The sequence below is a fragment of the Salminus brasiliensis genome, chromosome 10, assembly GCF_030463535.1.
Source record: "Salminus brasiliensis chromosome 10, fSalBra1.hap2, whole genome shotgun sequence".
Taxonomy (NCBI): Eukaryota; Metazoa; Chordata; class Actinopteri; order Characiformes; family Bryconidae; genus Salminus; species Salminus brasiliensis.
In genome coordinates, this window is record NC_132887.1 from 9,821,438 (window position 1) to 9,833,781 (window position 12,344).

At 39.3% G+C, this 12,344-nt stretch overlaps 1 protein-coding gene across 1 annotated transcript in view; it reads left to right on the forward strand.

The window, feature by feature from the left end:
• Window positions 1-9,484, forward strand: part of pxdn (peroxidasin) — a 65,579-nt gene extending 56,095 nt beyond the window's left edge. Inside the window, exons 20-23 of the mRNA XM_072689138.1 lie at window positions 3,663-3,777; window positions 4,008-4,134; window positions 5,107-5,220; window positions 7,038-9,484. Coding sequence (XP_072545239.1) covers window positions 3,663-3,777; window positions 4,008-4,134; window positions 5,107-5,220; window positions 7,038-7,172 — 491 coding nt within the window. The 3' untranslated portion in view covers window positions 7,173-9,484. The remainder of the gene's footprint in view (window positions 1-3,662; window positions 3,778-4,007; window positions 4,135-5,106; window positions 5,221-7,037) is intronic.
• The last annotated feature ends 2,860 nt before the right edge of the window (window positions 9,485-12,344 follow it).

Here is a 12,344-nt window from a genome sequence, read left to right on the forward strand (position 1 = left end):
TGTTATTTTTGAGTAAGGCAGTGAAGCACACTAGCATCTTTCTAATCAAGCCCAAGGCTCTGTGATGAATTTGGCCGATCCTGTCAGATCCTGAGTGTGAACCATTACAAATAATTAGCTGTTTACTTCGACTTGGCCCTTCATTCTTTCATTTAGATTGCTGAAGCGTGCACAATGGCGCCATGGGGTTCACTGCCGGGCATGGCATCTAGAGAATTGAGATTTACTACATATCTTCTACCTGAGTGAACTGCACATACTGCCATAATCCAAATACACAGTTCAAGCTCCACCGGTACAGTTTACAGTTACAGTCAGTACAGATTAGATTGAGTTTTAGCATGCATACATTTTTTTCATTGATGAGAACAAAGTACAAAGACAATACACTTTATGGAATATATGCATTTATTTCCCCTTTTTCCCCTTTGTTGTCTCACCCACCACCCCCCACTTAAAAATTCAAGATTGTTGCAAGATTTTTACAACAAACAACCAAATACATATAGAGGAGAGAAAACATAGAGAATACAAAGCCTAACACTAACATGGATTAACTATTTTACAGCATTTTGGAGGATTTAACAGCAATAGCAAAGGCAGATTTTTGGAACCTGGGTTGTCTGAACTTAGGCTACATTCATACAGCTGGTAAAAGTGGCCTAAATTAGAGCTTTTTTTTTTTTCATCGTAAGTGACAGAGGTGTGTTATCTGTGTGACAGTGTGAACAGCAAAAAACTAAAATTCAAACCTGAATCGGACATTTTCGTTTCTGATTGGTGCCTTTTTCCTATGAGGTATTAACCCCTTAACTAAGACAGACTTATTGCACATTAACCACAGGGACTGGTGAAGTTATTCTCAGTTAATAGAAGTTTGTAATAACCCCATACAAAACCTAATGGTCCGCTGACGGGGCGAAAGTGTTAACATCCTATTCATATTTGACACACGCCAATTGCGTCTGAGTCTGAACCGCCAGATCAATCCAACTCTCATTCATCATCACAACCCACTGAGGAGTTCAGTTTAGGAATGTGAACTGTTCAGGTGAATGTTGGATATATGTCACATTAAAAAGACAGTGGAAACGACCTAAAAGAAATTTAAGCCACTTTCATATGTGGTATTAATTAAACCCTTAACGAAGAAAAGCTTAATACACACAAAGGCATATAACTGTAGTAGTAACTACAGGGATGTTAACCCCTTATGTTACCTGCTGTGTGAACATAGCTTTAGAGAATGTCATGGATTGGAAACAGAGCAACAAAATGAAGAAAGAAGAAAACTACAAAAGCTGTAACAGCTGTGTAAGGTCTTTAAATGGTGCAGACTGGAGTCAACACAATCGTAAATGTGAACCAATCATAGAGTTGTCAACCAAAAACGTTTTTCAAGTTTAATGAAATGTATTTGAATAAGTCAGAGAAGCCCTGTATCTGTTTCCTGGAGAGAAGCCTGTTTTGGTTTGGTGGTTAGGATTAGTCTTTGTTGTGAGTTGATGATGGAGAAACTACACAATGAATAATATAGCTTGAAGTTTTATCAGAGTCCTGGCATTCGCTTCGTATATTATTTTAAAACAATATATTTCTCCTAATGTCAAACATCTGTATCCAGATGTTTGTTTATAACTTCGGGGTTTTGTGGAGTTTTTTTCTTCTTCTTTTCCCGTTGTGGCCTGAGTTCAATCTGTCTGCACAAATGAATTTGAGAAAAGGCACATTTAATAAACTGTGAATTTCCTGTCATACTGCATCCTGTTGAGAGAGGTCAGCGAAACAAGCTATTAGTAGAGGTCACGCTGAGTAAAGTGTATGTGATTTTTGTTTTGGATTTTTAATTTTTTTTTGCTTTGTAGGTCCGTAGTGAAGGTCCGTAGCGTAGGTCCGTAGTGACCTAAATCAAAGCCTGAATCACACATACTGTTAAATAATCACAGCCTTCACATAGTACCTGATTTATGTGTAAACATGTTTCCTCCTTTAATAAAAGCAGGGGAAGGGGGGTTATAGGTTTGCAGATGTGATGCTTCAAAGACAACTTTGAATTCTGTGTGCTTCCCTTTACAGGGCGAACTACAGGACCTGTTGCTGACAGTATTCTCTTTCATGTGCCTCTTACATAAGTGCTGTTATTGCACTGCTGTGTTGAGACAGGTCCCTTGTATTACTCAGCTGGATAAAATAACTCACACACAAGCCCTGCATATGTAGATGATATGATCTCCACATCAGAGAGAATGCACACAGATGTCCTCTGATCTGTAATTATCAGAGCTTTGTTAGAAATCATATTGTTTGAGTTCTTGCAGCTTGAGAGACACATTTCAAGGAGTAGGATGATCACAATCTAATTTAGTGACCTGAAGAGACCTTCCTCTCATAGGGCAAACGTGTGGGGTTTTGTGGCACAACTTGAAAGTGTTGTGTGTTGATTGTTACTGTAATATCACAACCTCTTAACACAACTTTTTGCTCAGTATTTTTTTTTTTTTTTTTTTTTTTTTTTTTTACACAATTTGACACAATTTGTGTTGTGTAAAATGTTGGCAGATGAGGGGTGACAGTACACAAAAGTCAAGGGGTGGTTCACATTACAGTTTGGACCATATGGTTCGGTACAACAGGAAACAAACAGCTAACCTGGCATTGTTTTTATTGATGCAGTTTGTTGGAACTAGTTTGTTGAGCTAGTTGGTACCGCCTGTAGCGTGTGAACATTAGCACACACCCTACAACTGTCCTACAACACCAACACACTATTTTGTCTGATTCATAGACTGAACAGAACAGTGGCTATGTTTACACACCAAGGTCCCAATTCCAAGCATGTTTTAATATATCTGCGTATATATATCGGGTATCTGCTATTTTAATCCCAATCCAGTTCTGATTCTTTGATTTACCATGATGTTCAGAGCGCCATCTGGTGTCTTCAAGGGGTCATTAACGGACATTGTTGCCCAATCAGCAGCAGTGCAAATGTTCTCAGAAGGTAAATAAAGGAGTTGAGAGTCTGCAGTGTGGAGCTTTTTTTTTTTTTTTTACAGTGGATCATAAAACCAGAGAACAATATCTGACCCTTTATAAAACTTTATATCACTGAAACACTCCACTGTTTTACCAGCGGGAGAACTAGAGAGCCACACGCCTTTCTCTGTTCTTAAACCAGCACTGAAGAGCCCAGAACCAAGTGGAGGCTAAAGCTAATTCTAATACACACACACTATAGAAACCAAAATCACACACAGCACATTCACCCACAAACAAGTTATTACACACCAGTAGACCGCCAATAACAAAAGAGTGTACCACCACACACACACACACAAACACACACACAGGAAGTAAGTGGACTGCAGTTTTGTAAAGGAACTGGCAGCTGATTGGTCAGGAAGGAGAGTCAGACTGGATTATAAAATATTAAACACACTATGAAATGTTGCAGAGGAGGAGAAGGGGACAGCAGAGCCAGCAAAGCTACCATTACAGTAATGGTACAATTCCCACAATTCCATGCAAATCCAAACTTTAAGGTGTTTAGTGAATGCAGTGTGGAACCAAGTTTCTCAATCTTCATCCACTCACCAGCTCTGTTTGAGAAGTGTTCTTTTCATCCTGCTCTGTGTAAAATGCTTCTATCACTAATCCTGCAGACTGCCGCACCAAAGGTCAGTTCAACGCCCTGTCCTACCACTTCAGAGGCCGGAGGTCAGTGGAGCACAGCTACGCAGAGGAGAAACCTTCTGGAGAGCTTGAGAATGGGCACAGGTAAACCTCAGTTTTAGCTCCATCTGAAAGTAATTCACAGTATTAGTCCTTGAAAGGATCATCTGGTCATCTGTCCCACTTTTCATTGGAATGTATGCGTGTTGAAATGTGATTTGTCAAATGTAGCTCTAGATTAAATTACTATGCTGTGTGTGTGTGTGTGTGTGTGTGTGTGTGTGTGTGTGTGTGTGTGTGTGTGTGTGTGTGTGTGTGTGCGTGCTGTTTTTCAGCTTTGAAGATGACCGAACCACCGTGAATGTTACTCTCGCACCAAAGCCAAGCACTGAACCCTCACTTAATGAGTTCCAGGACTTTGTCGTTGACATGCAGAAGACCATCACTAGTTTACGAAAGCAGGTGAGGATGGATGGTCTGTTCTACAGTGCTTGTTCTACGCAAGTCTACATATCTGGAACCATCTTAATGTTTACTTACTTACTTACTTACTTACTTATATGTGCGGCTTTTAAAGGGCGCATATCAGGGGAAACCTAATGTTGCTTGAAACATTGATATGTAAGCATTTACATATATCCACTTATTCAGACTACAGGAATTTGACCTCATACATTAATGCTGTAGATACATAAAGGTTTTCAGCTTGGATTGCTTTCTGAATACGTCACAATACTTTCTAAAGAGATCTTATTGACACACACTAAAAGGACAAAAGTATTGATACACTCCTTTTAATCCTAATCGATATTTCCTTATACCCCTAAAAGCCACACCAAATGATATATAGTCCCTATAATATAACACACTGTTTATGCAGGAACCTACACTAAGTCAGGATAGTGCTGTCTCGGAGAGCTCTAGAGACCTGCCAGCATGAACCAGCGTTGTTTGTACTGAAAGAAGATATCCAGACTGTATCGGGTGACACTGCATACACAGTTTGGAGAGTTTAAGCTAAGTTTGGAGGGCTATAGGCAAATCCATGCTTGAAGCACATGGCTTTAATTAAGGCCTTTACAGAGTAAGATATGTAATGGATCTGCAGCTCACGTCAGATCCTTAAACTCCAGCAACTGGGGGCTTCGAATACGTGAATTTTATTTTAAGCCTTATATACGAGGACATGTATATTGTGTTGTGCTTTCACAATGCCCCTCTGTCATTTCTAAAGGAAATTGTTCACAGATGGCTGTTCTCTGTTCGGGTTTAAAGCACAAATAACTGGTTGATCAAAAAGCACTGCTTGGCCTCACGCTGATGGAGCTTTAAGATGTTCGTCAATTCCCCCAGAGATATTCCTGTGACCTGCTCTAATTCAGACGGAGGTGCCAAGGCAATGAAGCTCACTCTCTGATGTCTTTTTCCCCACAGATAAAAAGACTTGAAACCCGTCTGAGTAGGACAGATTGCACTGATGAGGATGGAAGAGAGCGTGAGGATGGAGAAAGATGGAAGAAAAACCCCTGCACCACATGCGAGTGCAAAGTACGTACATGACTGTTTCTCCATTTGGTGATAGGCAGTTCTCTGAAGTAGGATCTGCTTTAGCAGTTTTAGGAGATTCTTCCTACCATACATAAAAGTAAATGTAAATGCAATATTTTAATATGCATATTATTCATTATGAAGGTGGTTAACTGGGTTGTTTCTGCTTTAAATACTAGTAATACAGGAATATGCACAAATAAATCAGAATTTGGCGAATTTTAAAAGAATATTAAGAGCTAAGTCTGTATATTCTCATTCATTTGTTTTTTCCAGAATCAAGGGTAGCAAAAAAGAGTTTATCCTGTTGGAGTAACTGTCTTTATTGTCCAGAGGCTTTCCACTAGATTTTGGAGCATTGCTTTGAGGATTTGATTGCACATAGTAACAGAAGGATTAGTGAGGTCAGGATGATCACCACCATACTCACTCATACCCGCTCATCCCAAAAGTATTGGACGAAGCACCGCCCATCATTCCAGAGAACACAGTTCCACTGCTCCATAGCTCAATGCTGGGGGGCTTCATACCCCTCTAGCCCATGCCTGGCATTAGGCAAGGTGCCTATAGGTTCATTTGTATCTGAAAGTCTTGTTCTATTGGCAGTACTTCTGTAGAGGGACTAGACAAACTGTGTAGATCTGTGTCAGCGATGGGTGCTACTTCAAGTAGCTGAATGCATTCATTAGAATAGGATGTCCACAAACATTAGGACAAATAGTGTATTTACCAGCCATGAATGAGGCCAATAAAAAGCCTGTTTATTATGTTTTGGTCAGAGGTTCTAAGCGGTGTAATTCAGTAAATTTAGTATGTGGAACCATTTTTTAAGGGTTCTTTAAAGACCCACCTACAGGTTTTCCACCGTTATCAATGAACATTTAAGCATTCTGTTGGTTCTCACAGTTCTGTATGTACATGGTAACCCCATTTTTAATGTTTTACTACACACAGAGAAGCTTCACTCAGTAGATAGAACACAGTGCAGCCACAGCACACCGAAAGCGTTGCAGAAAACTGCAGATAAACATCATGCTCACACATTTTACATTTGACTCACGTAAATTTAATAGAATGCCCATTTTAATATGATTTAGAGATTTTTTTATGCCTTACAAAATTGGAAGTTGGTTTGCCTGAAATGCCCATCCCTATCCGCCATGTGCCACCATTATACCTGATATAAAATACAGGGTGAACCAGATTAGGTTATAACATCAGCACATTGTTCTACAGAAGTGTGGTATTGGACTGAACAAAGGCATCAAGTCTCACCTTAACATCTGGGTTCAGTAAAATCTCCATCTGGAGCTGGGTGGAACAAGGGCAATTTGTTTTGTGCACCATGCATAAAAGTAAAGTGCAATAAATAAATAAATCCCTCCTGTGTGCTTATATTAATTTTCATGTATTTGAAACCCAAACCATTCTGAATGGGTGGGCTGATTTAATTGCAGTGGCAGTATAGGTCATCTGGAAATCAATACCACACACACCACACGTCACTTGCCACCCTGTTCAGCCATGTTTTCATCTGCCTGGTACAATTGCCAGCTATGCTTCAGTGCTTTTTGTTTTTTTTTGTTCATCAGACCTTTAAACCACGTGCCAAATGACATTCCTTTCAACTGGTGGCCAAGCGATTAGTAACCTTTTTCTTCATCGCTTTCTCCCTGAATAACTTTCTAGCTGTTCCATTGTATCTTTGTGTGTCTTATCAAGAAGACAAGTGGACTGGAGCATGGTGACGGTAAACACTTTTTTCCCCTCTGTTCACCGTCTAAGTACTTTCCCCTGCTTTTTCCTGTGTGTATTAGGAGGCCCAGGTAACGTGTTTTGTGGAGAGATGTCCTCCAGCGTCATGTCAAAACCCTGAGACATTGAAGGGTGCTTGCTGTCCTGTGTGCCTCAACCAGCCATCAAAACAGCAGGGCAGTCAACGTCATGTATAACCTCAGGACCCTAAAAGCATCCTAGAGAGAGACCCAACTGATGTGGCCTGCCGCATCCAGGTGCCTCAGTTTTGATTTTTCTTTTTTGTTTTTTTCCTTTCGTGTTTTTGTTTTTAGTTTTCTTCCAGATCTCCAGGCATGGCATCACTTCTGCTGCCAAGAGCAGAGAAGTTGCCACCTCATCAGCTTTTAAAATAATGGATGGATGAATACATGAATGGATGCGTAGAGGATGTTCTCTTCCTCCATCAGGCCCTAAACAAAGGGACCAGAGGCCTTTAGAGACCACCAAATGAAAAGGTGTTGGCCTAACAGTTACTGCCCTAACGCGTGCACTGAAGAGAAGAGGATTACATCGCAAAACAAGCTTGAATGGATCCAAATCATTATCAGCCATGCAGTCTCTAAAAAGCGTTCTCAGGTTAGAGATGCCAGACAAACGGTGCTACCCCCCCCCCCCCCCCCACACACACACACACACACACACACACACACTAATGATACATGCTTAGTTTATACAGCGTCAAAAGTATTGTTTTATTTTGTACCTTTTCAATTGGTTTTTTGTTTTTGTTTGTTTACTTTTACACAGTATGCAAAATGTAATGTACACTCATTATGTGCCTTTTAGGCATATTCCTGGTTTTATAATTACTCAAAAGACATTTTATATGAGAAATGATTAGAGTTACTCCAGCTTTTACTAAATGTTTATGGTGCTTTATATCATTTACTGAGTATATGCATATTACACATATCCCCCTACCTTTGTATTGACCTCGGTGTGAAGATAATGTGAATATCTTGGGTGAAAAAAAAACAAACAAATGTAATTTGAAGAAAGTCTACTGATCACCCAGTGCTTGTTTCCAGCAGAGATTGCTGGACAACATCTGGTGTTTTTCATACTTCTGTGTTTTACCCTGACAATAAATGGTTTAAACAGGGGTGAAGGTGTGGTAGCTGAGGTATAGATCTGTTCAGAGTTAGATTTACATCAGGGTCTTACAATTGTAGCTGTTATTGCACACATTTGTGCTCCGACGTCTTGTTAACTCACCAGTGCAGTATTTCCAGCCTGTTCCAGACAGGTAGTCCACTCTCTTCTCTTCTCTCTGCCAGCTCTTTCCTTTACTGTTTAAACAGGCTTATTCAACACTGTCAGAAGAAGAATGTTGACCATGCAGTGCCTCAACACAGAGCAGTACACTCCTCAAACTCCTGCAGTCTCGTCAGAATCATTGACTGTCTCCAGTTATCCTTTACTTATCCTCTTCACCTTATGCCATCTTACTCATTGCCCTGTTTAACCCGGCCAAGGAGAGAGGCCTGTTAGATCTCAGTGTTGTTTTTTTTTTGTTTTTTTTTTGTTCTTCTCCTGGTGATTTTTGGCCTCATCCCCCTCTTTGTTTCTCCTCTTGCTAAAATTGCTGGGTAGTGTTCGAGTTTGGAGAGCTGACAGCTCATGGATCACTTCCCACTTTCTCTCTCCCTTTTCTTTAATCACATGTCCTAACCATATGTAACGTGACTTGCAGACCTCTCTCGTTTCCATCTCTCGCTGGCCTTGTATTTGGATGGTGAGAACGTTTGGCTGTGGTCTCCAGAGTTAGCAGGAGGCATGTGAACAGCACTGATGTCATGTTCGAGAGCATGATGCTCTCTGACCTTACTCTCGCTGTAATCCAAGCCATATGGAGAAGAGTGCAGTGGGTGGAGAGATTAGGAAAAGATGTTGGTGAGCAGAAGAAAAAGAAGAAGAAAACGGTATAACCCAAAAGAAGAACTCAGAACAAAGAAGTAACAGCAGGCACATATTTCTGATACTCTGTTATACCACTCATGGCCTTGTGATGGCTTTGGTTCTTTGCTCTCATCTGGCCAGCATGTGGTATCCTTTGTAATTTACAAGTAAGAATAATCTGAACTTAAATGTTGGACGAATGTATTGCTGGCCTACTGAATAGTCCAACAGCTTCTGTATTCATTTTGTTTATTCTGTTTTATGTATTTGCTTGTTTTCTCTTGTTCTGTCCCCCAAAAAGATTTTGCTTTTTATCTGTGGTCCCTGTCTGCCCGTACTCTGGATCATATTAATGTTAATTAGCCCCTTTGACCCCTAATCTGTCCTCTGGCCCAAACTGAACCCATTTCCAATGCAATGCACTGCCCTGCAAGACTGAAAAAAAATGATGCAACTGGTCAAAGTGATCGCCTAGTATTTTGTATTGTACTTCTGCCAAAGATTGTTTGCACTGTATTGTATGCCTCTCAACAGTAATAAAATGAACACATTTGACATGAAAAAACAATCAGCTGTGCGCTCTATCAAAAACATCCAGACCCACTTTAAACGCTCCAACGAACATATTCGTCATGGTCCACAAAACTGAAAATGCTAAACTTTTAATTCAAAGTTTCAGTTTGTTTTGGAATTGAACAGCAAGTCATGTTTTCCAACCCCGCACATGACGTCAATTCCACCTTTTAATGCCTCTGCTGCTGATTGTCTTAAAGGAATCGTCTGGCTTGTAAATGTGCTCATCTCTCCCCAGATTTCAATGTGGTGAATCTGCTTTTCCAGTCAGTACTATTGTTTGGAAATCACAGCATGTTCTACACATTTCACATAACCATTAATAGTGTGGTCTGAAGCTTTTCTGTATCTGTTACCTGTGGAAGTATGAAAATACGTTTGCCTTTTAAATAAAATGTGTGCAACTAAGCAGCTTTACACTGGACAGAAAGTCAGGTCAGGTCAATGTAAAATGACAAGGAAAGGTTCTCCTAACTCTCATTTTAGAATACTCTTAAAGAAAAGAGCTTTAAATGGTTCTTTGATTTTGATGTTCTAGAAGAGCCAATGTCAAAGGTTATTATCAATTTAAAGGTTGTTAATCATCACAAATCTCCATTACACTGTTAAAAGGACAAGATCCTTAAGGAACATCTGGAGCTTCTTAATTTTTTTTAATAGAAGGTCTCTTAAAGGTTTTTTAAAATCACCTTTAAGAGGTTCCTCCACAGTTTTAAATTGAAAAACGTTTCTCAAGGATCTTGTCATTTTAACAGTGTTCAAACAGCTTCTTTATAGAACTGAAAGTGGTTTTTCTATGGCATTACTCAAAGAACCATTTGAAGCTTCTCAGCCAGCAACACAGTTTGAGTTAAACCTTTTTTCTAAACTGAAATTACATTTTTGTTGGATTTGTATTTGCTTTACTAACATTTCTACTGTGTAAGCAAGTAATCCATTATAGCTTAGTTAGCATGGTCCGGTCTATTTCCAAATGCCTCCAACAGTTCCAGCTTGCGATCATTTTGTCTTTTTTGCACATATATCTTTTTCAGGGATGAACACACTACATTCCTAGGATTATATAAAAGTATATTATGGTATGTAATGAATGTTGCAGAGATAAACCAGAGCCTACAAAGCATGTCATGAAGCTTTTATTTATAATGTTGATTATAAACTTGACGTTTTTTGCTTTAGCGATAAAGTCTCAGTCAGGAATTTGTTAAGCTATTTCTACTTATCAGGACTTTTATCTCAACATGTGTCAGAATAGCAGCTTTAAGAGCTACTGAATGTATTCTTTCTGTAATGGACTGTTGGTTTCCCATTCAAACCCTTGATTTCTGCTCTCAGTGTTATGAAGTTCCATTGCTGCACTGTAGTGAAATGTCTGATTCTAGCTTTTAAACCCTTTAGAATATGCTGTAACTGCCAGTTCATAATTGTGACTAATTTATAAACCTTTTTTAATGTTGAGAAGAGCTTTACAGTAGTGTGATAAAGTCCTCTAACACACTGTGCTCCTCGTCTCAGATTTAGACGTTGGACTTCTGTTCTTTGCTGGCAGGGAAGTGGACGTTAACTCTCATTCAGACAGGCCGAGCGATGGAAATTGGATGTGGAAATTAGCTTTCCAGTATTGAGGTGAATGAAAGAGCTTCCTAGGCTAGTCAGGAAAAAACATTACTGAGAGCAACATGGGACCTGCACAAGCAAGCAAGCCAGAGGAAGTCTTCTCAGCTTTATGAGCAGGTACAGAAAGCACAGACACAAAGAGACCAAAGAGTCATAAAAGTGATATCCATGCAGTCCTACAACCAGAGGTTTAAGTATCAAATAGTTCATTTTTGTCAGTAAAATGTACTTAAATTAACTAAGTATTACACTTTTACATATACTTAAAGAAATACAAACCTAAGTAGCAGACATGCATTCAGCATTTACGGGGAATTTACAGTTGCAATCAAAATTATTCAACCCCCCCTGCAGTTTAGGTTTGCTAGCTAGGCCCCACGCAAACAAAATGGCACAATTTGTTGTGTTCTTAGTTCTTAGTCTCAGCATTGTATTTTAGGCAGAGAATGCTTTAAAAAAGACCAGAAGAGTCTAACAAACTTACAGTTGCCATAATTATTCAACCCTCATTGAAAATTAGGTTTAAATAGACAAATTACTATAGCTGTTTGCAATAAACCAATCAAACAAGACCAATTAAAACAACTATATAAGTAAAGTAAAGTGAAGTGCTTTCTCCAGATTCAACACTAAATGACTACTTTTAATGACAACTGCAGTCTCAGAACTATTCAACGCATAACCAGACGCCAGCTTCTGGCAACATTCCTCATAAATCTTGGCCCATTCCTAATGGGCGGTGAGGAATCCTCTCATTCCAGAATCTTCTAGGACTTCTTCTGAAACCAAGTCTGGGTCTCTAGTACTTTATACATGTCTGATGACATATTGTGATCGTGTGTTAGCATGGTGCCTAGCTAGCCTGGTTAGATTGGGCCTAGTGTGTAGTTTAGAGTTAACAAATTAGCCTGTGCCTAGTGTTGGCTCATACATTTTACTTTATTAAAAGTAAATACTTTATTAAGCTAAATGCTCCAGTAAACTGAAAACTAAACAGCCAATTTAAATATGGTACATTTTAACCACAAATGCAAATGTATCACCACTGCTCATATCACCAGCTTTATTTTATTGAATTTAAGATAAATCTGTTCTGTTGATTCAGCATCTGTCCTGCTTTGCTCTCTTTTTTTCTGCTTTGCCATTGCATTCAAGTCCAAACAGATTCAAAATAAGAAGGATCGAGCCTAATAAACGTAATTTCTGATGTAGATAGATGCTGGATGTTCTGAGGAGTT